At 37.2% G+C, this 24,895-nt stretch overlaps 1 protein-coding gene across 3 annotated transcripts in view; it reads left to right on the top strand.

Annotated features, from left to right (window-relative positions):
* Positions 1 to 447: 447 nt before the first annotated feature.
* gdpd2 (glycerophosphodiester phosphodiesterase domain containing 2) overlaps positions 448 to 24,895 on the top strand; it is a 44,057-nt gene continuing 19,609 nt past the window's right edge. For 2 of the 3 annotated variants that reach the window (XM_061930408.2, XM_061930409.1), the window contains exons 1-8: positions 448 to 517; positions 10,228 to 10,341; positions 18,072 to 18,175; positions 18,258 to 18,351; positions 19,865 to 19,924; positions 21,575 to 21,673; positions 21,747 to 21,840; positions 23,881 to 24,026. In XM_061930408.2, the coding sequence (XP_061786392.1) occupies positions 497 to 517; positions 10,228 to 10,341; positions 18,072 to 18,175; positions 18,258 to 18,351; positions 19,865 to 19,924; positions 21,575 to 21,673; positions 21,747 to 21,840; positions 23,881 to 24,026 (732 nt within the window). In that variant the 5' untranslated portion in view covers positions 448 to 496. Of the gene's footprint in view, positions 518 to 10,227; positions 10,342 to 12,232; positions 12,332 to 18,071; positions 18,176 to 18,257; positions 18,352 to 19,864; positions 19,925 to 21,574; positions 21,674 to 21,746; positions 21,841 to 23,880; positions 24,027 to 24,895 lie in introns of those variants that run through there. The other variant, XM_061930410.2, reaches the window with a different exon arrangement.

The raw sequence follows: 24,895 nt of genomic DNA, 5'->3' as shown, positions 1-24,895 counted from the left end.
TTTTTTCTTCCTTGGCCTCAGTCTGGACCCCCTCTCCATGACCCAGGCTTAGACTGTTTTTTTTTTCCCCTCTCACCTCTCACCCCGCACCCTCCAGATTTTACCTGTTTTTCACCTTTTTTGTAAGGGGCGCCGGAAGTTGGCAGACCCGTCAGCGATCCTGTTCTGTCTCCCTGTAATGTTAGTCTGATCTTGAATGGGATTCTGCAGAAAATCTTAATTTCCCCTCGGGGATTAATAAAGTATTTCTGATTTCTGATTCTGATTTATTGTTTTATTGTATTTTATTTTTATTTTTATACATTTTGACATGTTTTACCCCTCGAGGCGTTGAGCTCCTGCTCTTTGAAGCACGGGCCAACTCAATTCTATGTTGGGACATCCCTCCTCCCAACTTGTCCTGCACCCATTCCCTCGGAACACTTTATAGTCAGTACACGAGTGCACGCAGAAGGAGAAGCCACGCTAGTGAGAAGAAGGAAAAAGTTGCATCTTCATGTCACATACTGCACTTATGGTGAGTCCCTCTTCAATTGGAGAAAAACTAGGAAAATTCTCCTCACTATTAGCATATTTTATATTATATTTAGCTCAGAAATGTGTGCATCAGCACATTTTATTAGTTGTTTTTCTTGTAAAATGATAACCAAAATTGTTATTTTTGTTTGTTTTTCTGATATAACAGACGATTGATTATATGTAAACATATTTTTGGCGTGTTTTACCAAATTTGGAGATAGGCTCCAGAGACAAGCTGTAGAAAATGAATGGATGATTTAAATGATAACCAAAATTGTTATTTTTGTTTGTTTTTTCTGATATAACAGACGATTGATTATATGTAAACATATTTTTGGCGTGTTTTACCAAATTTGGAGATAGGCTCCAGAGACAAGCTGTAGAAAATGAATGGATGATTTTTTTTTTCCCCCACTGGACAGGGTTTTTTTTTAAGTAGTGTTAAAAGTACAAACCACATGCTTTTTATTGGACAGCTATTATTTGTGTACCGTACTGTCTTCCCCCTCCACATTGTCGCCCTAAAAAAGGATTGAAAATGGAAAAAAAAATGGGGGGGGGAATTATTTTTTTGTTTTATTATGTTTTTTGTTTGAGGACAAACGTGACACAAACCTGTTAGAACTGCCGCTGTTTAATATGTTTGTGTGTATGCTTCACTGATGAGAGTATTTGGTGAACATTGTTTTGTTCTACTAATTTTTGCGGTTCTTGAACTCACCATAGTGTGGACTGTGACGCAACAGTTTGTTTACATGTAAAAATCTTCCGCTCCTTCTCTGTCTCGTTTTGTCCACCAAACGTTTTATGCTGTGCGCGAATGCACAAAGGTGAGCTTTGTTGATGTTATTGACTTGTGTGGAGTGCTAATCAGGCATATTTGGTCAGTGCAAGCTAATCAATGCTAACATGCTATTTAGGCTAGCTGCATGTACATATTGCATCATTATGCCTCGTTTGTAGCTATATTTGAGCTCATTTAATATCCTTTACTTTTATCCTCTTTGTATATAATGTATATTGTCATGTCTTTTGGATCATGTTTTGTTTTGTTTAGTTATGTTTGGTTTTTGGACTCTTTTTAGTTTCTGTTTACGCTCCATTGTTTTTGTTTCCATGACTACTCATTAGTTTCACCTGTCATGCATTTGTACTCACGCACCGGACTCATTTGGACACACGCACCTGTTGTAATCAAGACACTATTATTTAAGCTTGTAGTTGCCAGGCAGTCGGTCCGGCGACATTTAACTCTGTTACCCCTGTTTACCTCTGATGACTTCTGCTACCCATGTTACCATAGTTCCATGCCAAGTGAATTTTGTCTATTTTTATGTCTCAGTAAGTGTTTTCGTTTTCATGTCCATAGCTTTTGCCCAAGTGCTAGTTTATTGTTTTCAAAGCCAAGTTTGTTCTTCCGCCTTGTGCGCGCCTTTATTTTGTTCCTTTTGTCAGTGTTAAAATAAATGATGTACTTACCTCCAAGCCATGTCCGATCCAACTATTCTTGCATCTCGGGAAAACAAGACCCCCATAGTCCATATATGACATATATTTGCATGTCTCATGACACATTATCTGTATGTAATAATAATAATATTTTGATAGTAAACTAATATGGCTAATATAGACACTTACATCATGTGTTGTCTTCATTATAACACTTATATAAAACATTTAAAGTCATTTTGATAGTAGGCTAATATAGCTAATATAGACACTTACGTCATGTGTTGCCTTAATTATAACACTTATATACAGTTTTCAAACTCATTTTGATAGTAGGCTAATATGGCTAATATAGACACATCATGTGTTGCCTTCCTTATAACACTTATAAAAGACTTTTAAAGTCATTTTGATAGTAGGCTAATATAGCTAATATAGACACTTACGTCATGTGTTGCCTTCATTATAACACTTATATAAGACTTTTAAAGTCATTTTTATTGTAGGCTAACATAGCTAATATAGACACTTACATCATGTGTTGTCTTCATTATAACACTTATATAAGACTTTTAAAGTCATTTTGATAGTAGGCTAATATAGACACTTATATCATGTGTTGTCTTCATTATAACACTTAGTGTATATAAGACTTTTAAAGTCATTTTGATAGTAGGCTATTATAACATATATAGACACTTCACATGTGTTGTCTTCATTATAACACTTATAAAAGACTATTAAAGTCCTTTTGATAGTAGGCTAGTATAGCTAATATAGACACTTACGTCATGTGTTGCCTTCATTATAAGACTTATATAAGACTTTTAAAGTCATTTTGATAGTAGGCTAATATAGCTAATATAGACATTTACATCATGTGTTGTCTTCATTACAACACTTATATAAGACTTTTAAAGTCATTTTGATAGTAGGCTAATATAGACACTTACGTCATGTGTTGTCTTCATTATATAAGACTTTTAAAGTCATTTTGATAGTAGGCTAACATAGCTAATATAGACACTTACATCATGTGTTGCCTTTATTATAACACTTATATAAGACTTTTAAAGTCATTTTGATAGTAGGCTAATACAGCTAATATAGACACTTACATCATGTGTTGTCTTCATTATAACACATATATAAGACTTTTAAAGTCATTTTGATAGTAGGCTATTATAACTAATATAGACACTTATGTCATGTGTTGTCTTCATTATAACACTTATATAAGACTTTTAAAGTAATTTTGATAGTAAGCTAATAATGCTAATATAGACACTTACGTCATGTGTTGCCTTCATTATAACACGTATATAAGACTTTTAAAGTCATTTTGATAGTAGGCTAATATAGATAATATGGACACTTACATCATGTGTTGCCTTCTTTATTGTCAGGCTTGTCACTGATAGTTTGGTTATGTTTTAGTTTTTCCTCTGTGTTTGTGTTTTATTTCCTGTCAGCGCTCTTATTTTGGTTCAGTTTCCTGCTCGTCTCCCTGAGCGCTGTTTTCCCTCACCTGTCCCTGAGTGGCAGTCTGGCACACCTGGTGGTAATTGCCAATCAGGCCACTATTTAGACCTGCCTCGCCCTCCAGTCAGTGCTGGAGTATTACTACCTGTCAGCTGTATGCTGATAGCTGTTTGCAGCTCGCTGTATTCTGGTTCCTCGTTTCCTGTTTGCTGGTTCCTGTTCCCTGTTACCAGTTTGCCTGTTCCTGCTTCCTGGTTTGTCTTTTTCCTTAATTTTGGACATTAAATCATGTTTTCCTGCACCTAACCTGCCATCTCTGCATCTTGGGGGTTGACACCACCAATACTTGACAATTATAACACTTGCATATGACTTTTAAAGTCACTTTGATAGTAGGCTAATATAGCTCATATAGACACTTACATCATGTGTTGCCTTCATTATAACACTTATATAAGACTTTTAAAGTCATTTTGATAGTAGGCTAATATAGCTAATATAGACACTTACATCATGTGTTGTCTTCATTATAACACTTATATAAGACTTTTAAAGTCATTTTGATAGTAGGCTAATATAGCTAATATAGACACTTACATCATGTGTTGTCTTCATTGTAACACTTACATAAGACTTTTAAAGTCATTTTGATAGTAGGCTAATATAGCTAATATAGACACTTACATCATGTGTTGTCTTCATTGTAACACTTACATAAGACTTTTAAAGTCATTTTGATAGTAGGCTAATATTTTTAAAGTCACTTTGATAGTAGGCTAATATAGCTCATATAGACACTTCATGTGTTGCCTTCATTATAACACTTATATAAGACTTTTAAAGTCATTTTGATAGTAGGCTAATATAGCTAATATAGACACTTACATCATGTGTTGTCTTCATTATAACACTTATATAAGACTTTTAAAGTCATTTTGATAGTAGGCTAATATAGCTAATATAGACACTTACATCATGTGTTGTCTTCATTATAACACTTATATAAGACTTTTAAAGTCATTTTGATAGTAGGCTAATATAGCTAATATAGACACTTACATCATTTGTTGTCTTCATTGTAACACTTACATAAGACTTTTTAAGTCATTTTGATAGTAGGCTAATATAGCTAATATAGACACTTACGTCATGTGTTGTCTTCATTATATAAGACTTTTAAAGTCATTTTGATAGTAGGCTAATATAGACACTTACGTCATGTGTTGCCTTCATTATAACACTTATATAAGACTTTTAAAGTAATTTTGATTGTAGGCTAACATAGCTAATATAGACACTTACATCATGTGTTGCTTTGGAGAAAATGCAATAACCTGGATGAATGAGAACATCCACACATGCGGAGAACATCCATGATGATTGGTTGGTGTTCCTATGATGAGTCACAATTGGCGATTGCATCAGGGCGATTAGAAACTTGTAAACAAAATCATAACAGACACTCATGTCACACGACGACCAGGGAGCCAGAGACAGAGGGACGCTTCAAGCTGACCACTCACAAACAAAAAAATGTCAGAGGAATTCTCTCCCACAGATGAGATTTTTCCTTTAGGGATGAAGACGACGTGCAGGAAACCCACAATAATGCGTGTCCTTGGCCATATTTAGACAAATGTACGTGTTTAGAGAAAACAATGCCTTGGTTTTTAGCTGTTTACTCTGTAAAGCAAAATCATAACTGCTCTCTTCATCCAAGACGTGGAACACAAATGTAGGAACATATAGATAGATTCTGGGTTTTTTTTATACTGTAAGTAGAGAACATGAATAACATTATTAGGGTGGGCCAAAGAAAAGGTAAACTAAATAAAAAAGCGATTGTGTGGCGCACAATACGCCAATGCTAACGAGGGGAAATTACACTTCAACGGCTGTCTTTGGCTTTGACAGGATTGCTCGTTTGCATCAAAAACAGTTGTTTTTCTCACTACCATAAGGCGAAACCACCCTTGCCCAGGCACACCCTGCTGGTTTTGGAGTATAAAAATTGGGGGTTTTGGCACCAGCCGCTGGACTAGATCTGACCAATCTAAGTCGAAAACTAGATCTGACCAATCTAAGTCGAAGACTAGATCTGACCAATCTAAGTCGAAGACTAGATCTGACCAATCAGTCAAAGACTAGATGAGACCAATCTACTAAGTCTAAGACTAAATCTGACCAACCTAAGTCTAAGACTAGATCTGACCAATTTAAGTCTAAACTAGATGTGACCAATTGTAGTCTAAAACTAGATTTGACCAATCTACATAAGTGTAAGACTAGATCTGACCAACCTAATTTAAGACTAGATCTGACCAACGTATTCTAAGACTAGATCTGACCAACCTAAGTCTAAGACTAGCTCTGACCAACCTAAGTCTAAGACTAGATCTGACCAACGTAAGTCTAAGACTAGATCTGACCAATCTAAGACTACATTTAACCTACCTAACTCTAAGACTAGATCTGACCAACGTAATCTAAGACAAGATCTGACCAACGTAAGTCTAAGACTACATCTGACCAATCTAAGTCCAAGACTAGATGTGACCAACCTAATTTAAGACTAGATCTGACCAACGTAATCTAAGACAAGATCTGACCAACGTAAGTCTAATATACTAGATCTGACCAACGTATGTCTAAGACTAGATCTGACCAACGTAAGTTTAAGACTAGATCTGATCAACCAAACTTTAAGACTAGATCTGACCAATCTAAGACTAGATGTGACCAATCTAAGTCTAACACTAGATCTGGTCAACCTAAGTCTAAGACTAGATCTGACCAATCTAGGACTAGATCTGACCAATCTAAGATTAGATCTGACCAACCTAAGTCTAAGACTAGATCTGACCAACCTAAGTCTATGAGCACAAACTCCTATTGATTGTGTTTTTGTCTCTTTTAACAAAAAACATGAATTGCACTTGGATACATTTTGGTTTTTTTCCACCCAATAATAGAAAAAGCAACATTTGCAGGTACAATCATGAGTTAACAATTGAAGCTCGGAAGGTAAACACACTTTCTTTTTTTCCCACAATGGAAGTGAACAAGAATGTTGTTTATTATCAGAGTCTAACAGAAACAGCACTCACCCAACCCCACATTGTGTCCCCCCAATCCCCCCATCAAATATCAAAGACTAAATCTGACCAACTTAAGTCTAAGGCTAGATCTGACCGATCAGTCTAAGACTAGATCTGACCAACCTAAGTCTAAGACTAGATCTGACCAACCTAAGTCTATGACTACATTTGACCAATCTAAGTCTAAGACTACATCCGACCATTCTAAGTCTAAGACTACAACCGACCAATCTAAGTCTAAGACTACAACCGACCAATCTAAGTCTAAGACTACATCTGACCAACCTAAGTCCAAGACTAGATCTGACCAATCTATGACTAGATCTGACCAATCTATGACTAGATCTGACCAACCTAAGTCTAAGACTATATCTGACCAACCAAAGTCTAAGACTATATCTGACCAATCTAAGTCCAAGACTAGATGTGACCAATCTAAGTCTAAGACTAGATCTGACCAATATATGACTAGATCCGACCAACCTAAGTCTAAGACTTGATCTGACCTACCTAAGTCTAAGATTAGATGTGAACAACCTAAGTCTAAGACTAGATGTGAACAACCTAAGTATAAGACTAGATCTGACCAACCTAAGTCTAAGACTAGATCTTACCTACCTAAGTCCAATACTAGATCTAAACAATCTAAGTCTAAGACTAGATCTCACCAATCTAAGTCTAAGACTAGATATCACCAATCTAAGTCTAAGACTAGATCTGACCAATCTATGACTAGATCTGACCAACCTAAGTCTAAGACTAGATGTGAACAACCTAAGTCGAAGACTAGATCTGACCAACCTAAGTCTATGAGCACAAAATCATATTAATTGTATTTTTTGTCCCTTTAAACAAAAAAACATGAATTGCACTTGGATACATTTTGGGTCTTTTCCACCCAATAATAGAAAAAGCAACATTTGCAGGTACAATCATGAGTTAGCAATTGAAGCTCGGAAGGTAAACACACTTTCATCTTTTCCCACAATGGAAGTGAACAAGAATGTTGTTTATTGTCAGAGTCTAACAGAAACAGCACTCACCCAACCCCACATTGTGTCCCCCCAAACCCCCCATCAAATATCAAAGACTAGATCTGACCAACCTAAGTCTAAGACTAGATCTGACCAACCTAAGTCTAAGACTAGATCCGACCAATCAGTCTAAGACTAGATCTGACCAATCAGTCTAAGACTAGATTTGACCAATCAATCTAAGACTAGATCTGACCAACCTAAGTCTAAGAGTAGATCTGACCAACCTATGTCTAAGACTACATCTGACCAACCTAAGTCTAAGACTACATATGACCAATCTAAGGCTAAGACTACATATGACCAATCTAAATCTAAGACTAGATGTGACCAATCTAAGTCTAAGACTAGATCTGACCAATCTATGACTAGATCTGACCAACTTAAGTCTAAGGCTAGATCTGACCAACCTAAGTCTAAGACTACATCTGACCAACCTAAGTCTAAGACTACATCTGACCAACATAAGTCTAAGACTACATCTGACCAATTTAAGTCTAAGACTAAATGTGACGAATCTAAGTCCAAGACTACATCTGACCAATCTATGACTAGATCTGACCAATCTATGACTAGATCTGACCAACCTAAGTCTAAGACTAGATCTGACCAATCTATGACTATATCTGACCAACCTAAGTCTAAGACTAGATCTGACCTACCTAAGTCTAAGACTAGATGTGAACAACCTAAGGCTAAGACTAGATCTGACCTACCTAAGTCTAAGACTAGATCTGACCTACCTAAGTCTAAGACTAGAACTGACCAACCTAAGTCTAAGACTACATTTGACCATTCTAAGTCTAAGACTACATCTGACCAATCGAAGTCTAAGACTACACCTGACCAACCTAAGTCTAAGACTAGATCTGACCAACCTAAGTCTAAGACTATATCTGACCAATCTAAGTCTAAGACTAGATCTGACCAATCTATGACTAGATCTGACCAACCTAAGTCTAAGACTAGATCTGACCAACCTAAGTCTATGAGCACAAACTCATATTAATTGTATTTTTGTCCCTTTTAACAAAAAACATGAATTGCACTTGGGTACATTTTGGGTCTTTTCCACCCAATAATAGAAAAAGCAACATTTGCAGGTACAATCATGAGTTAGCAATTGAAGCTCGGAAGGTAAACACACTTTCATCTTTTCCCACAATGGAAGTGAACAAGAATGTTGTTTATTGTCAGAGTCTAACAGAAACAGCACTCACCCAACCAACCCCACATTGTCTGTCCCCCCTCCCCCCATCAAATATCAACGACTAGATCTGACCAACCTAAGTCTAAGACTAAATCTGACCAATCAGTCTAAGACTACATCTGACCAACCTAAGTCTAAGACTACATCTGACCAACCTAAGTCTAAGACTACATCTGACCAACCTAAGTCTAAGACTACATATGACCAATCTAAGTCTAAGACTACATATGACCAATCTAAATCTAAGACTAGATGTGACCAATCTAAGTCTAAGACTAGATCTGACCAATCTATGACTAGATCTGACCAACTTAAGTCTAAGGCTAGATCTGACCAACCTAAGTCTAAGACTACATCTGACCAACCTAAGTCTAAGACTACATCTGACCAACATAAGTCTAAGACTACATCTGACCAATTTAAGTCTAAGACTAAATGTGACCAATCTAAGTCTAAGACTACATCTGACCAATCTATGACTAGATCTGACCAATCTATGACTAGATCTGACCAACCTAAGTCTAAGACTAGATCTGACCAACCTAAGTCTAAGACTAGATCTGACCAATCTATGACTATATCTGACCAACCTAAGTCTAAGACTAGATCTGACCTACCTAAGTCTAAGACTAGATGTGAACAACCTAAGTCTAAGACTAGATCTGACCAATCTATGACTATATCTGACCAACCTAAGTCTAAGACTAGATCTGACCTACCTAAGTCTAAGACTAGATGTGAACAACCTAAGTCTAAGACTAGATGTGACCTACCTAAGTCTAAGACTAGATCTGACCTACCTAAGTCTAAGACTAGAACTGACCAACCTAAGTCTAAGACTACATTTGACCAATCTAAGTCTAAGACTACACCTGACCAACCTAAGTCTAAGACTAGATCTGACCAACCTAAGTCTAAGACTATATCTGACCAATCTAAGTCTAAGACTAGATCTGACCAATCTATGACTAGATCTGACCAACCTAAGTTTATGAGCACAAACTCATATTAATCGTATTTTTGTCCCTTTGAACAAAAAACATAAATTGCACTTGGGTACATTTTGGGTCTTTTCCACCCAATAATAGAAAAAGCAACATTTGCAGGTACAATCATGAGTTAACAATTGAAGCTCGGAACGTAAACACACTTTCTTTTTTTCCCACAATGGAAGTGAACAAGAATGTTGTTTATTGTCAGAGTCTAACCCCCCCCCCCCCCCCCTCATCAAATATCATTGGCCAGATTCCCCCATCATCCCCTGCTGTGCTCAGTCTCAGTGTCTTTGTGCTGCTGTGACATCACTGCCCAGCGTCCACGGACTTCCTATTGTGAGTCCAGCCAGTGGCTCCGGCTCCGGCTCCTATTGAGCAGGGATTGCCTTCACGCCGCACACTAACTCTCACGCTCTGCTTTCTTCCCATCCCATACTGAGGCCGGGACCCGGGGCTCCACTGGGGAAGAAGAGGAGATGTCGGGGCTCACTGCGTGTTGCAGAGGCGCCTACAGCTGCCGCTGGAAGAAAATGAGGAAAGGCGGCGACAGTAAAGTAAAGTTTTCTTTTTATTGCTACTTTGTGGTTGAAGTATCGTTGTAGTGAAATGTGTACTTCCCCTGCAGCAAATCCCTTTTAATCACAGATTAACATTCCAACATTATTCAATGAAAGTACTTCTGAGGAAAAACATCTTGACATTTTTGCCACAAACATTTAGTAAACGTGTCAATGCAAGAGGTGGGAAACTTGTAGCGGCATGCTGGATTAATTACAGTATGAACCATTTTTTATGACATTTTTTCTAAATGATGTAATGTATTGACTACTAGTATCTAGGGTTGTCCACGTACTAAGATTTTGGTACCGGTACCAAAAATGTATTTCGATACTTTTCTAAATAAAGGGGACCACACAAAAAAAAAGGCATTATTGGCTTTATTTTAACAGAAAATCTAAACATATGTTTATTATTGCAATTTAGTCCTTAAATAAAATAGTGAACATACTAGACAACTTGTCTTTTAGTAGTAAGTAAACAAACAAAGACTCCTAATTAGTCTGCTGACGTATGCAGTAACATAGTGTCATTTACCTACCTATTATTTTGTCAACATTATAAAGGACAAACTGTAAAAAAAATAATATTTTTAATCTTCTTGTTCATTTACTGTTAATACCTGCTTATTTTTCTGTTTCAACATGTTCTATCTACACTTCTGTTAAAATGTAATAATCACTTATTCTTCTCTTCTTTGATACTTTACATTAGTTTTGGATGATACCACACATTTAGGTATCTATCCGATACCAAGTAGTTACGGGATCATACATTAGTCATATTCCAAAGTCCTCATGTGTACAGGGACGTATTTAGAGTTTATAAACAAAATATGAAATTTAAAACAAAGAAAAAAGTTTTTGTGACGCTAAAAAATATCAATGTAATCATAGTAGTATCGACTAGACGTACTTGGTATCATTACAGTGGATGTCAGGTGTAGATCCACCCGTGGCGTTTGTTTACAGTGTGACGACGGTGAGCTATTGTATCCTCCTACGGTGTGCAGTGAAGCATGTTTAGCTATTCCTCGTCCTCCAGTGATAATAGTTCTTGGAATAATCTCACTTTGTCGCCATGGAGGCGAGGATTAGTGATTTAGAAGTAGCTAAAACACTGCAGACTGCGGATGGATGCTAACTAGCTAGCCATGTCTTAAAGCACATCTTCCTGAGGGTGTTTCAGTGTTATAACTTCACCTTTTTATTGTCAGTTTTTAGGCCAAAATGCGTCCATTCTCCCTTTTCTGTCTACACTCTGTGTCTGCTTGTATGTACTCAGTGTGTGTGCACTGCCGAACATGCTTGTCTGCTCGTAAACCCGTCATGCCCATTAAAAAAATAAATACATTGGAAACCGGTACTTTTCAAACAGAGTATAGTACCGTTTTTGATTCATTAGTACCGCGATACTATACTAGTACCGGCAGGGGCGCCGAAAAGGGGGGGTAAAGGAGACGGATTCTAGGGGCCCATGATGGAGGGGGGCCCAGAGAGGCCCCTAATGATGATGAAATTATAATACAGAAAAAATAATGACACTGTGTTGAGGGCCCTGTAAAGATTCTTTTCATGGGGCCCAAAATCCCTAGCGGCGCCCCTGAGTACCGGTATACCGTACAACCCTACCAGAATATCCCAAAAGTGAGTCCTGTTCAGCGACCGACTATATTCGCAAGGAGCAATGCTACAAACTCAACCTGTATGTAACTTAAAGTAGTCAGTATACAGCTGGTGAAGCAATACCATATAGAAGGCCTTTTCAATGTTTTAATTTGGCACCCAATCAGGCCTGATGAAACCATTCGAACTCGGGTTGCTTACGTATGCAGTACCACCGCCACCATGCAGGGGGCAACAGCAAGTCATATATGTCGCAATGAAGCAACAGCAGGGCGAGTAGAAGAAGATGGCACTGTCGACCCGAAAAAGAAATCCAAATAAATGGCGGAAATCCGACTTTTAACAGCGACTGGACAACAAGGTATAACATTGCTAACTTTTTATATTCGTGGTCGTGTTGTTTTTGGCCGTTTACCTCCGTCGATCAAAACTGGTTAGACACATGTAGTGCTGAATTTGACCAGTTGAGGGCGATAAAGTTACACCTTAGGTTTAATTACGTTGAGCCACATTCGTACAATTTTGCTGTGAATGTTTAATTTCTACATGTAGAATGTATCAACACCAAACCTTCTGTTTTATTTATGTAAAATATACAACAGACATGATTTATATATACACAATGGACGTTATACTTTTGTAATATTTATGTCATTTCAGTCTGAGTTTTACCATGAATTGATTTACGTGGACCCCGACAAGTTGAAAAACTTATTGGGGTGTTACCATTTAGTGGTCAATTGTACGGAATATGTACTGTACTGTGCAATCTACTAATAAAAGTTTCAATCAATCAATCAAAACAAACCTAAATACGGGAAGAGGTGTAAAGAAATAAAACCGAGGAAGGAAATAATTCGAAAGAAGGAACATTAATTAACAAAACTCCTGTGTCTTTATTCTGTTAACTATCTGTCTGGCTGCACACGCTGGGAACGAGTAGTGAGGGCAGAATAGTGCGTTTATTGACAGTGCAGTTTTTAGCGGCTTGATATTTCTGAGTGATTACAAAATATTTTTAGGAGCAAGCACATACCCCTTTTGATTACCAATTATAATAAATATTGATTATATATCCATCCATCCATCCATCTTCTTCCGCTTATCCGAGGTCGGGTCACGGGGGCAGCAGCTTTTTTTTTTTTTTTTGTGTCTGTCCTGTCCAGCTTCTCAGGCAAATCATATAGTTGATGTAGATGCCCATGTCGGCTGTTCAGATTGACTTTACAAAAGAGAAGTGTAGGATACTTCTCTTGTTGCCTTATTTGTATTTGACTTTATTAAATGTATTTATATTATCATTTAGTGCAGCCGGGCCGGAGCAGGAGGGGATAGAAAGAGAAAAAAAAAGAAGACAGAGGGGGAAATTGTGGGGACAAGAGGGGGATTAGACAGAGAGACAAAAACAACAACAGCAAACAACAACAACAACAACAACAATAGAGCAACACCAGCAAATATGACATGTACAAATATGATGGTAAAAGTAATAGCAAATAAGCAGTTAGCGAAAAATAAAAAATAATACAGAAATGACAATGAGCATTATTACACTACAAATGGATCAATACAAATACCAATAGAAATAGCGCTATTGATAATGAACAATACCAATAATTTACCTTTATTATCAACAATACAGTTGTTTAAATGCAACAATACATATACGTAATGATAACTTGAGATACGAAAGAATGCAGAAAAATGGAGGGGGAGAAAGAGAAGCAACCTACATTAACCTTGTAGATTGTTATAGTCACAATAGGTTAAGCTTTGTCAGTGTGCCATGTGTTACACCCAGTTTACCCTAGGGCAACAACGTTAATATATGTTTGATGAAACGTGATTATGTGCATGAGTGTAAGTATGCATATGTACTTGTATATGTACAGAATGTGTATATGTGTTTGTACAATGAATGTATATGTACAGAATGTGTATATGTGTTTGTACAGTGAATGTATATGTACAGAATGTGTATATGTGTTTGTACAGTGAATGTATATGTACAGAATGTGTATATGTGTTTGTACAGTGAATGTATATGTACAGTATGTGTATGTGTATGTTTGTATATTGAATGTGCGTGTGGATGTACGAACATTAGGTAGGTAAATATGTACTGTATTTGTGTATGTATGTGGGAGCGTAGGTACCTATGTACGTATGTGAGCATATGTGAATTTGCATGTACAATACATTCGACTCCCAGAGTGTACCCGTGATCTTGTCCTTTCGGTCATGACCCAAAACTGGTCATGAGCTTTGGGTCATGATTATATATCAATTGTATTATAATAATATGTACTTATATATATATATATATATATATATATATATATATATATATATATATATATATATATATATATATATATATATGTATATATGTATATATGTATATATATATATATATATATATATATATATATATACAGTCATGGTCAAAAGTTTACATAGACTTGTAAAGAACATAATGTCATGGCTGTCTTGAGTTTCCAATCATTTCTACAACTCTTATTTTTTTGTGATGTAGTGATTGGAGCACATACTTGTTGGTCACAAAAAAACATTGATGAAGTTTGGTTATTTTATGAATTTATTATGGGTCTACTGAAAATGTGAGCAAATCTGCTGGGTCAAAAGTATGCAGCAATGTTAATATTTGCTTACATGTCCCTTGGCAAGTTTCACTGCAATAAGGCGCTTTTGGTAGCCATCCACAAGCTTCTGCTTGAATTTTTGACCACTCCTCTTGACAAAATTGGTGCAGTTCAGCTAAATTTGTTGGTTTTCTGACATGGACTTGTTTCTTCAGCATTGTCCACACATTTAAGTCAAGACTTTGGGAAGGCCATTCTAAAACTTTCATTCTAGCCTGATTTAGCCATTCCTTTACCACTTTTGACATGTGTTTGGGGTCATTGTCCTGTTGGAACACCCAAATGCGCCCAAGACCCAACCTCCGGGCTGATGATTTTAGGTTGTCCTGAAGAATTTGGAGGTAATCCTCCTTTTTCATTGTCCCATTTACTCTCTGTAAAGCACCAGTTCCATTGGCAGCAAAACAGGCCCAGAGCATAATACTACCACCACCATGCTTGACGGTAGGATTGGTGTTCCTGGGATTAAAGGCCTTACATTTTCTACTCCAAACATATTGCTGGGTATTGTGGCCAAACAGCTCAAATTTTTGTTTTATCTGACATAACATGGACAAAGATAAGACCTTCTGGAGGAAAGTTCTGTGGTCAGATGAAACAAAAATTGAGCTATTTGGCCACAGTACGCAAATGCAGGTGGTGCATGAATTCCATTGGGGAGCATGTCTCGCTAGAACACCGCCACTGAGAAGTTGCATTTTATCAAGGGAAATAAGAGAATAAAGAAGATACAATAAAATAGAGGTGTCAAAAAATATATATAGATTTTTCTTAAATGAGTAGCGTTTTTTATGTGTGACGATTCTTAATCTATTCCAAAAAAATAAATTTTAAATTGTTTTATTCTATGCCCATTTTTTTTGCCTCCTGGGGCCAAAGAAATTAATTAATTTATTAACTGTACATGTAAGGAACTCTCGCACCGCATTTATTAATATGACCCAATCAATCCAAACAACCTTCCCTAGTCATGGTGCCAAAAAAATAAAAAATAAACCAGCTCAAAAATTCAACAAACATAGTCACACTTAACACAACCTGCTCATTGAACTTTGTGGACATTATAAACAATTAACATTAACAAAAAAAATTGAATACATTACACCCATTTAAATCCTTTAAAAGAGATGATGGGAAAAAATGCATGCAGGTGGTGCATGAATTCCATTAGGGAGCATGTCTCGCTAGAACACCGCCACTGAGGAGCTGCATTTTATTGAGGAAAAGAAGAGAATAAAGAAGATACATTATATTAGAGGTGTCAAAAAAAACATCGATTTTTCTTAAATGAGTAGCATTTTTTATGTGACGATTCTTAATCTATTCGGAAAAAAAATCTAAAATCGATTTAAACGTTTTTTTTATGGCATCTGGGGGCCAAAGAAGTGAACTCATTTATTAATTGTACATGTAAGGAACTCTGGCACAGCAATTACTAATATGATCCAATCCAAACCCAACCTTCCCTCGTCATGGTGCCAAAAAAAAAAATCAACCAGCACAAAAATTCAACAAACATATTCACACTTAACACAACGTTCTCATTGAACTTTGTGGACATTATAAACAACGTCCAATTAACCATAAAAAAATCAAATCAAAATTACACCAATCATCCATTACAAGGGATGATGAGAAAAATGCAGGTGGTGCATGAATTCCATTGGGGAGCATGTCTCGCTAGAACACCGCCACTGATAAATTGCATTACATTGAGGCAAAGAAGAGAATAAAGAAGATACAATAAAATAGAGGTGTCAAAAAAACCCCAACAATTTCTTAAATGAGTAGCGTTTTTTATGTGTGACGATTCTTAATCTATTCAAGAAAAAAAATAAAAAATCGATTGTAATTTTTTTTTATTGGCCATTTTATTGCCATCTGGGGGTTAAAGAAATGAACTAATTTATTAATTGTACATGTACGGTCCTCTAGCACAGCATTTACTAATATGACCCAATCCAAACAACCTTCCCTAGTCATGGTGCCAAAAAAAAATAAAAAAATCAACCAGCACAAAAATTCAACAAACATAGTCACACTTAACACAACCTGCTCATTGAACTTTGTGGACAATATAAACAATGTCCAATTACCATAAACAAATAAAATCAAAATTACACCCATCATCCATTACAAGGGATGATGAGAAAAATGCAGGTGGTGCATGAATTCCATTGGAGAGCATGTCTCGCTAGAACACCGCCACTGATAAGTTGCATTTTATTGAGGGAAAGAAGAGAATAAAGAAGATACAATAAAATAGAGGTGTCAACATTTTTCTTAAATGAGTAGTTTTTATGTGTGACGATTCTTAAGCTATTAAAAAAAAATACAAAACGATTTTTTTATTTTTTTATTTGTCCTGTCCAGCCACTTTTGTAAATGTTTGGGTAGAATTGTATCAAACAAAACCAGTTTTCTTTTAAGTAATGTAGAAATGTATCAGAGCTGTTTATCTATTGTATGGAGCAGTATTTTTCAACCACTGTGCCGCGGCACACTAGTGTGCCATGAGATATTGTCTGGTGTGCCGTGGGTAATTATGCAACTTCACCTAATTGGTCAAAAACAATTTTTTTGCAAATAATGTGCCGCTGCTTAGTGTCCGCGCTGTGTAAAACTCGGCAGGGTAACCACGTAATACTCCATGTCAGTAGGTGGCAGCAGGTAGTTCATTGCTTTGTAAAAGTCGGAATGTATCTGGTGAGACGAGGATGGTTTGTTGTGATCCCAATATGCAGAGGCAGTGTGCAGGTAAAAAGGTATGTAACGCTTAAACCAAAAATGAACAAAAGGGAATGGGAAAGGAGAAGGCAATGGCTATGCAAAACAAAAGTAAAACTGAACTGGCTACAAAGTAAACAGAATGCTGGACGACAGCAAAAACTTACGGCGTCCACAAAGTACATCTGTACATGACATGACAATCAACAATGTCCCCACAACTTAAATAGTCTTGCTTGCTAACACAAAGCAGGTGCGGGGAATAGTGCTCAAAGGAAGACATGGAACTGCGACAGGAAAACACCAACAAAACAGGAAGGGCCACCAAAATAACAGCGCAAGACAAGAACTAAAGCACAGTCAAACACCAACAAACTCAAAATAAGGCACGACGACCTGGTGGAGTACCATTTTTTTAACGTTTTCCGCTGGTGGTGAGCCTCCGTATTTTTAAATGGAAAAAAATGTGCCTGGTATGGAGGAATGTAGTTTATAGATCTGGCACCCGATGTTATTTAAATAGATTTTGAATCGAGAATCAATTCTGAATCGAATCCTTCCCCCCCAAGAATCGAAGATTCACAGCCCAACATTAAAATGCTTAGGGGCGTACTCAAGTTGATTAAAGATGCTGTGTAATAGAATAGTATTGTGTCATCAGTAAATAATACAAGCTGTCAATCAAATGACTTTGTCTTTTCCCCATACTAGTGTGCATGCTGTTGGTTCTCTGTGCTCACCTTCATCACCCTCCTGACCGTCTCCTGGATGTACATTTGTCTGGTCGCACACAACGACCAAGAAGATCTCAACTGGTAAAACACTCGCACAAAAGCCTCTTATCCAATCCCCCGCCCCCGTCCCCGCCGCTATTGTTCTTTGTTGTTCTATGAGCAGGAAGGCCTTCATGCATCTGAAGTGGTGGGTCAACTGGTTCATGGTGCTGACCATCACGTCGGCGGTCTTGACCAGTTACTGTGTGCTGCTGCTGGTGAGGACACAGCGCTCATACTTCTGCGTTAGCGCATTGAAAAATGTGTTCGTTGGAAAATGTAAACAACTCGGATAGTAAAACAGACATAGAGAAGGAGGGTATAAAGTAGGGTTGTACGGTATACCGGTACTAGTATAGTATCGCGGTACTAATTAATCAAAAACGGTACTATACTCTGTTTGAAAAGTAACGTCCATCCGCAGTCGGCGGTGTTTTAGCTACTTCTAAATCACTAATCCTCGCCTCCATGGCGACAAATAAAGTAAGTTTCTTACAAGTATTATTATCACTGGAGGACGAGTAATAGCTAAACATGCTTCACTACACACCGTAGGAGGATACAATAGCTCACCGGCGTCACAATGTGAACAAACGCCATGGGTGGATCTACACCTGACATCCACTGTAATGATACCAAGTACAATAGTGTATCTCGTCGATACTACTATGACTACATCCATATTTTTTATCGTCACAAAATCTTTTTTTTAAATTTATATTATGTTTATAAAGTCAGTAAATATTTTCCTTGACACATGAGGACTTTGAATATGACCAATGTATGATCCTGTAACTACTTGGTATCAGATCGATACCTACATTTGTGGTATCATCCAAACCTAATGTAAAGTATCAAAGAAGAGAAGAATAAGTGATTATTACATTTCAACAGAAGTGTAGATAGAACATATTAACAGATATTAACAGTAAATGAACAAGTAGATTAATAATCAATTTTTACAGTTTGTCCCTCATTATGTTGACAAAATAATAGGTAGATAAATGACACAATATGTTACTGCATACGTCAGCAGACTAATTAGGAGTCTTTGTTTCTTACTTTGGCCCTGCGATGAGGTGGCGACTTGTCCAGAGTGTACCCCGCCTTCCGCCCGATTGTAGCTGAGATAGGCTCCAGCGCCCCCCGCGACCCCAAAAGGGAATAAGCGGTAGAAAATAGATGGATGGATGGATGTTTGTTACTTACTACTAAAAGACAAGTTGTCTCGTATGTTCACTATTTTATTTAAGGAATAAATTGCAATAAGAAATATATCTTATATATATATTTTGTTAAAACAAAGCCAATAATGCAATTTTTTGTGGTCCCCTTTATTTAGAAAAGTATCGGAATACATTTTGGTACCGGTTCCAAAATATTGGTATCGGGACAACCCTAGTATGAAGAAATAAGGCAAACTGTGAATGGAAGTAGCCCTAGCGTTGATCCCTGTGGTACTCCACAACGGAATGATCTCTATAACATCGACCGTTTTGTTCAGTATCTTGGAAACCCATAGACTTTTTGATTAAATCATTTGATTATCTGTTTTTTCAATTTTTTCAAAATGAAATGGAAGTTCAAAAAATGTATAAAATAGACTAAATATTTTGGCCACATTTTTAACCCAAGAAAATAATTTTACAGCAATTTATGTGAGTTTTTAAATTTGCATTTTGAGCTTCATATATATATATTTTTCAACCAATTCTATGATTTCATTCATAGTTGTTTGCCCTGTTCCAAGTTGCCCTGAAAGAACCACTCGACTTACATTGGCTTCATAAGGTAATTTGACCTCTGTTCACCCCCATATTACAAAACCCAAAAGCAGTGAAGATGTCACGTTGAGTAAATGGTAAATAAAAACAGAATACAATGATTTGCAAATCCTTTTCAACTTATATTCAATTGAATAGACTGCAAAGACAAGATACTTAATGTTAGAACTGAGAAACTGTTTTTTTTTGTTGTTGCAAATAATCATTAACTCAGAATTTAATAGCGGCAACACGTTGCAAAAATGTTGCCACAAGGGCATTTTTACCACTGTGTTACATGGCCTTTCCTTTTAACAACACTCAGTAAAGGTTTGGGAACTGAGGAGACACATTTTTGAAGTGGAATTCTTTCCCATTCTTGCTTGATGTACAGCTTAAGTTGTTCAACAGTCCGGGGTCTCCGTTTTGCTATTTTAGGCTTCATAATGCGCCACACATTTTCAATGGGAGACAGGTCTGGACTACAGGCAGGCCAGTCTAGTACCTGCACTCTTTTACTACGAAACCACGCTGTTGTAACACGTGGCTTGGCATTGTCTTGCTGAAATAAGCAGGGGCGTCCATGATAACGGTGCTTGGATGGCAACATATGTTGCTGCAAAACCTGTATGTACATTTCAGCATTAATGGTGCCTTCACAGATGTGTAAGTTACCCATGCCTTGGGCACTAATACACCCCCATACCATCACAGATGCTGACTTTTCAACTTTGCGCCTATAACAATCCGGATGGTTCTTTTACTCTTTGGTCCGGAGGACACGACGTCCACAGTTTCCAAAAACAATTTGAAAGGTGGACTCGTCAGACCACAGAACACTTTTCCACTTTGCATCAGTCCATCTTAGATGAGCTCGGGCCCAGCGAAGCCGGTGGCGTTTCTGGGCGTTGTTGATTAATGGCTGTGGCTTTGCATAGTAGAGTTTTAACTTGCACTTACAGATGTAGCGACGAACTGTAGTTACTGACAGTGGTTTTCTGAAGTGTTCCTGAGCCCATGTGATGATATCCTTTACACACTGATGTCGCTTTTTGATGCAGTACCGCCTGAGGGATCGAAGGTCCGTAATATCATGGCTTACGTGCAGTGATTTCTCCAGATTCTCTGAACCTTTTGATGATATTACGGACCGTAGATGGTGAAATCCCTAAATTCCTTGCAATAGCTGGTTGAGAAATGTTGTTCTTAAACTGCTCAACAATTTGCTCACACATTTGTTGACAAAGAGGTGACCCTCGCCCCATCCTTGTTTGTGAATGACTGAGCATTTCATGGAAGCTGCTTTTATACCCAATCATGGCACCCACCTGTTCCCAATTAGCCTGTTCACCTGTGGGATGTTCCAAATAAGTGTTTGATGAGCATTCCTCAACTTTCTCCGTCTTTTTTGCCACTTGTGCCAGCTTTTTTTAAACATGTTGCAGGCATCAAATCCCAAATGAGCTAATATTTGCAAAAAAATAACAACGTTTTCCAGTTCGAACGTTAAATATCTTGTCTTTGCAGTCTATTCAATTGAATATAAGTTGAAAAGGATTTGCAAATCATTGTATTCTGTTTTTATTTACCATTTACACAACGTGACAACTTCACTGGTTTTGTGTTTTGTAGAATGATGTTGTATTTTTCTAAAGTGTACCAATTGCTTTGTATCTAGATACTCCTTTTCTTGAGTTTGCTCTTCATCTCCTTGGGAATCGTCGGGATAACCCTTCAGTGGAAACGAGAATGGCCGACCGTTCTTCTCTCGCTGCAGGTAGCTGAAGAATAACGTGCAGATCTAACATGGTGGATGTGTGTTTTACATGCGTTGACGTGTTCTTTGGCAGGCTACTGCTCCTTTTTTGCAGTTTGGTGCTGTCGGAGGTTTGCTTCTGCTGAGTCCGTTCGTCTTCCAGAGATTCCACATGGCCAAAGCTAAATGTACGTTATTTAACTCATGCCATTAATTCATCAATGAATCATGAATCTGAACAAAACATCAATATCTTGGCTTTTTGTTACAGATAATGTCTGATCCAGCCACTTTAAAATATTAATCTCATTTCTATTATTCTTAACAAAAACAAACCCCAAAACCAGTGAAGTTGTCACTTTGTGTGAATGGTAAATAAAAAGAGAATACAATGATTTGCAAATCCTTTTCGACTTATATTCAATTGAATAGACTGCAAAGACAAGATGCTTAACGTTCAAACTGAGAAACTTTGTTATTTTTTGCAAATATTAGCTCATGTGGGATTTGATGCCTGCAACATGTTTCAAAAAAGCTGGTACAAGTGGCAAAAAAGACTGAGAACGTTGAGGAATGCTCATCAAACACTTATTTGGAACATCCCACAGGTGAACAGGCTCATTGGGAACAGGTGGGTGCTATGATTGGGTATAAAAGCAGCTTCCATGAAATGCTCAGTCATTCACAAACAAGGACGGGTGCAAAGGTCACCACAAATGCGTGAGCAAAATGTGGAACTGTTTAAGAACAACATTTCTCAACGAGCTATTGCAAGAAATTTAGGGATTTCCCCATCTACGGTCTGTTATATCATCAAAAGGTTCCGAGAATCTGGAGAAATCACTGCACGTAAGCCGCATGCCCCTGCCTGACCTTCGATCCCTCAGGCGGTACTGCATTAAAAAGGTGACATCAGTGTGTAAAGGATATCACCACATGGGCTCAGGAATACTTCAGAAAACCACTGTCAGTAATTACAGTTCGTTGCTACGTCTGTAAGTGCAAGTTAAAACTCTACTATGCAAAGCGAAAGCCATTTATCAACAGCACCCAGAAACGAGCTGCGGGCCACAAATGGCTCCTGGGCCGTACTTTGGTCACCATTGCCCTAATATTAGATAGATATTATTCAAATTACATTATTGCATATATATTTGTAGGAAAATATATGTATTTATCTGAGAACCACCAGCATCCTTTGCAGTGGACTTTTGTTTTTTTTAGTGTATTTCTTTTTGTGGAAAAAAAAGTAACCCTGTTCTACAAAAACACAAATATCCACTGAGTAGGATATACTATAAAATTAATTTCTGCAAATAAAAGTCAAAAATCAACATTATTTGTATTATTATTTAATCGTTCATTTACAATGTTTAATAACATTAGATTCATGTGTACAAACAAAGTCTCATCTATGAAAAATATCTTATCCTTAAAGCCCCAAAGTTAGAACGTTTCACCCCAAAAAATATAAAAACAATTGCCAACTTGCATATGTTAACAGTAATATCCTGAAAGATCAGATTGTACAAAATAAATTCTAAATTTTTCACAATTACAGTACAAATTCAACTGGCACGGTCTTGGTTTTGGCATTGTTGTCGTGATCCCAGGATGCAGAGAAGGCAGGCGTAGGCAGGTGTGTCAATCAGCGCTGTGACGAGGGAGGGAAAACCGCAACTGAAGTAGAAAAACTGGGAATACTGGGGCATTATATAAACTGCATCTGTTATACACGTACAAGTAAAAAGCCTGTGAAGCAGAATTTTTTTTAACGCTGAGCCAGTGGTGTCCAAACTACGGGCCGTGGGCCAAGTGCAGTCCGCTAGCATCTACGATTTGGCCTGTGAGACGTCATGAGTTTCATAAACATCCCACCACGGGTGGGAGACCAGGTGGTCTCTGAATGCTGAAATAACTGCTAAAATAAATCTTACATACCAGGCGGTCTCTGCATGCTAAAATAAATCTTACATACCAGGCTGTCACTGAATGGTAAAGAAGTTCCATTACCAAGTGGACAACATGAGTAAGTTGTATCAATGGCCCTAAAACATGCTCTGCAATAGTAGCACAGCATTGACTTATATTACAGAATCCAAACAACCTTCCCTAGTCATGGTGCAATTTTTTTTAACTAACTATATAAAGAGAGACTTTGTTGTTTTTGATTTCTCTCTGTCATTTGGAAAGGCAAACAGAGGTAATTCTAATTTGCCCTCTGCCAGACTCACAGTTCCTGATGGCAGCAGCCTTTGCTGCAGTGTCGGCGCCCATCCTCCTGTGTCCTTTGCTGGTCCACTCACCTTGTCTCATAGACTACGGCAGCCTGCCCCCAAAACCCAAGCTGATAGGCCACAGAGGTGCACCCATGGTGAGCATTGTGCTGCAGAAACATGACCCCTTTGATGATACCAAAGGTATGATAGAGTATGGTCTTATGGTGATAACCAAAGGTATGATGGAGTATGGTTCTATGGTGATAATCAAAGGTATGATGGATTATGGTCTTTTGGTAGTAACCAAAAGTATGATGGAGTATGGTCTTTTGGTGGTAACCAGAGGTATGATGGAGTATGGTCTTTTTGTGATAACCAAAGGTATGATGGAGTATGGTCTTAGGGTGATAATCAAAGGTATGATGGAGTATGGTCTTATGGTAATAATCACAGGTAAAAATAAAATATTTAAAAAATCAGTGTATAAAATTAAATTTAAAAAATGGTGTATAAAAATTGAGTGTGAAAAATCAGTGTATAAAAATATCAATGTATAAAAATTATGTGTAAAAAATCAGTGTATAAAAATTCAGTGGGAAAAAAAATAAGTGTATAAAAATTTGATGTAAAACATTCAGTGTAAAATAATTCAGTGTGAAAAATTAAGTGTATAAAAAAATCAGTGGAAAAAATTCAGCGTATAAAAATTCAGTGTAAAAAATCAGTGCATAAAATGCAGTGGGGGAAAAGAATTCAGTGTAAACCATTTTCAGTGTATAAAAATTCAGTGTCAAAAAATCTGTGTAAAAAAAAAAATGTGTATAAAAATCCAGTGTAAAAATCAGTGTAAACCATTTTCAGTGTATAAAAATTCAGTGTCAAAAAATCTGTGTAAAAAAAAAATGTGTATAAAAATCCAATGTAAAAAATCAGTGTAAAAAAATTCAGTCTATAACAAATTCAGCGTATAAAAATGCAGTGTAGGAAATCATCGTATAAAAATTCAGTATGAAAAATCAGTGTA

This window comes from Nerophis lumbriciformis, linkage group LG36, assembly GCF_033978685.3.
Source record: "Nerophis lumbriciformis linkage group LG36, RoL_Nlum_v2.1, whole genome shotgun sequence".
Lineage (NCBI taxonomy): Eukaryota > Metazoa > Chordata > Actinopteri > Syngnathiformes > Syngnathidae > Nerophis > Nerophis lumbriciformis.
Note: the sequence above shows the minus strand (reverse complement) of the source record. Positions and strands in the feature narration are given on the sequence as shown.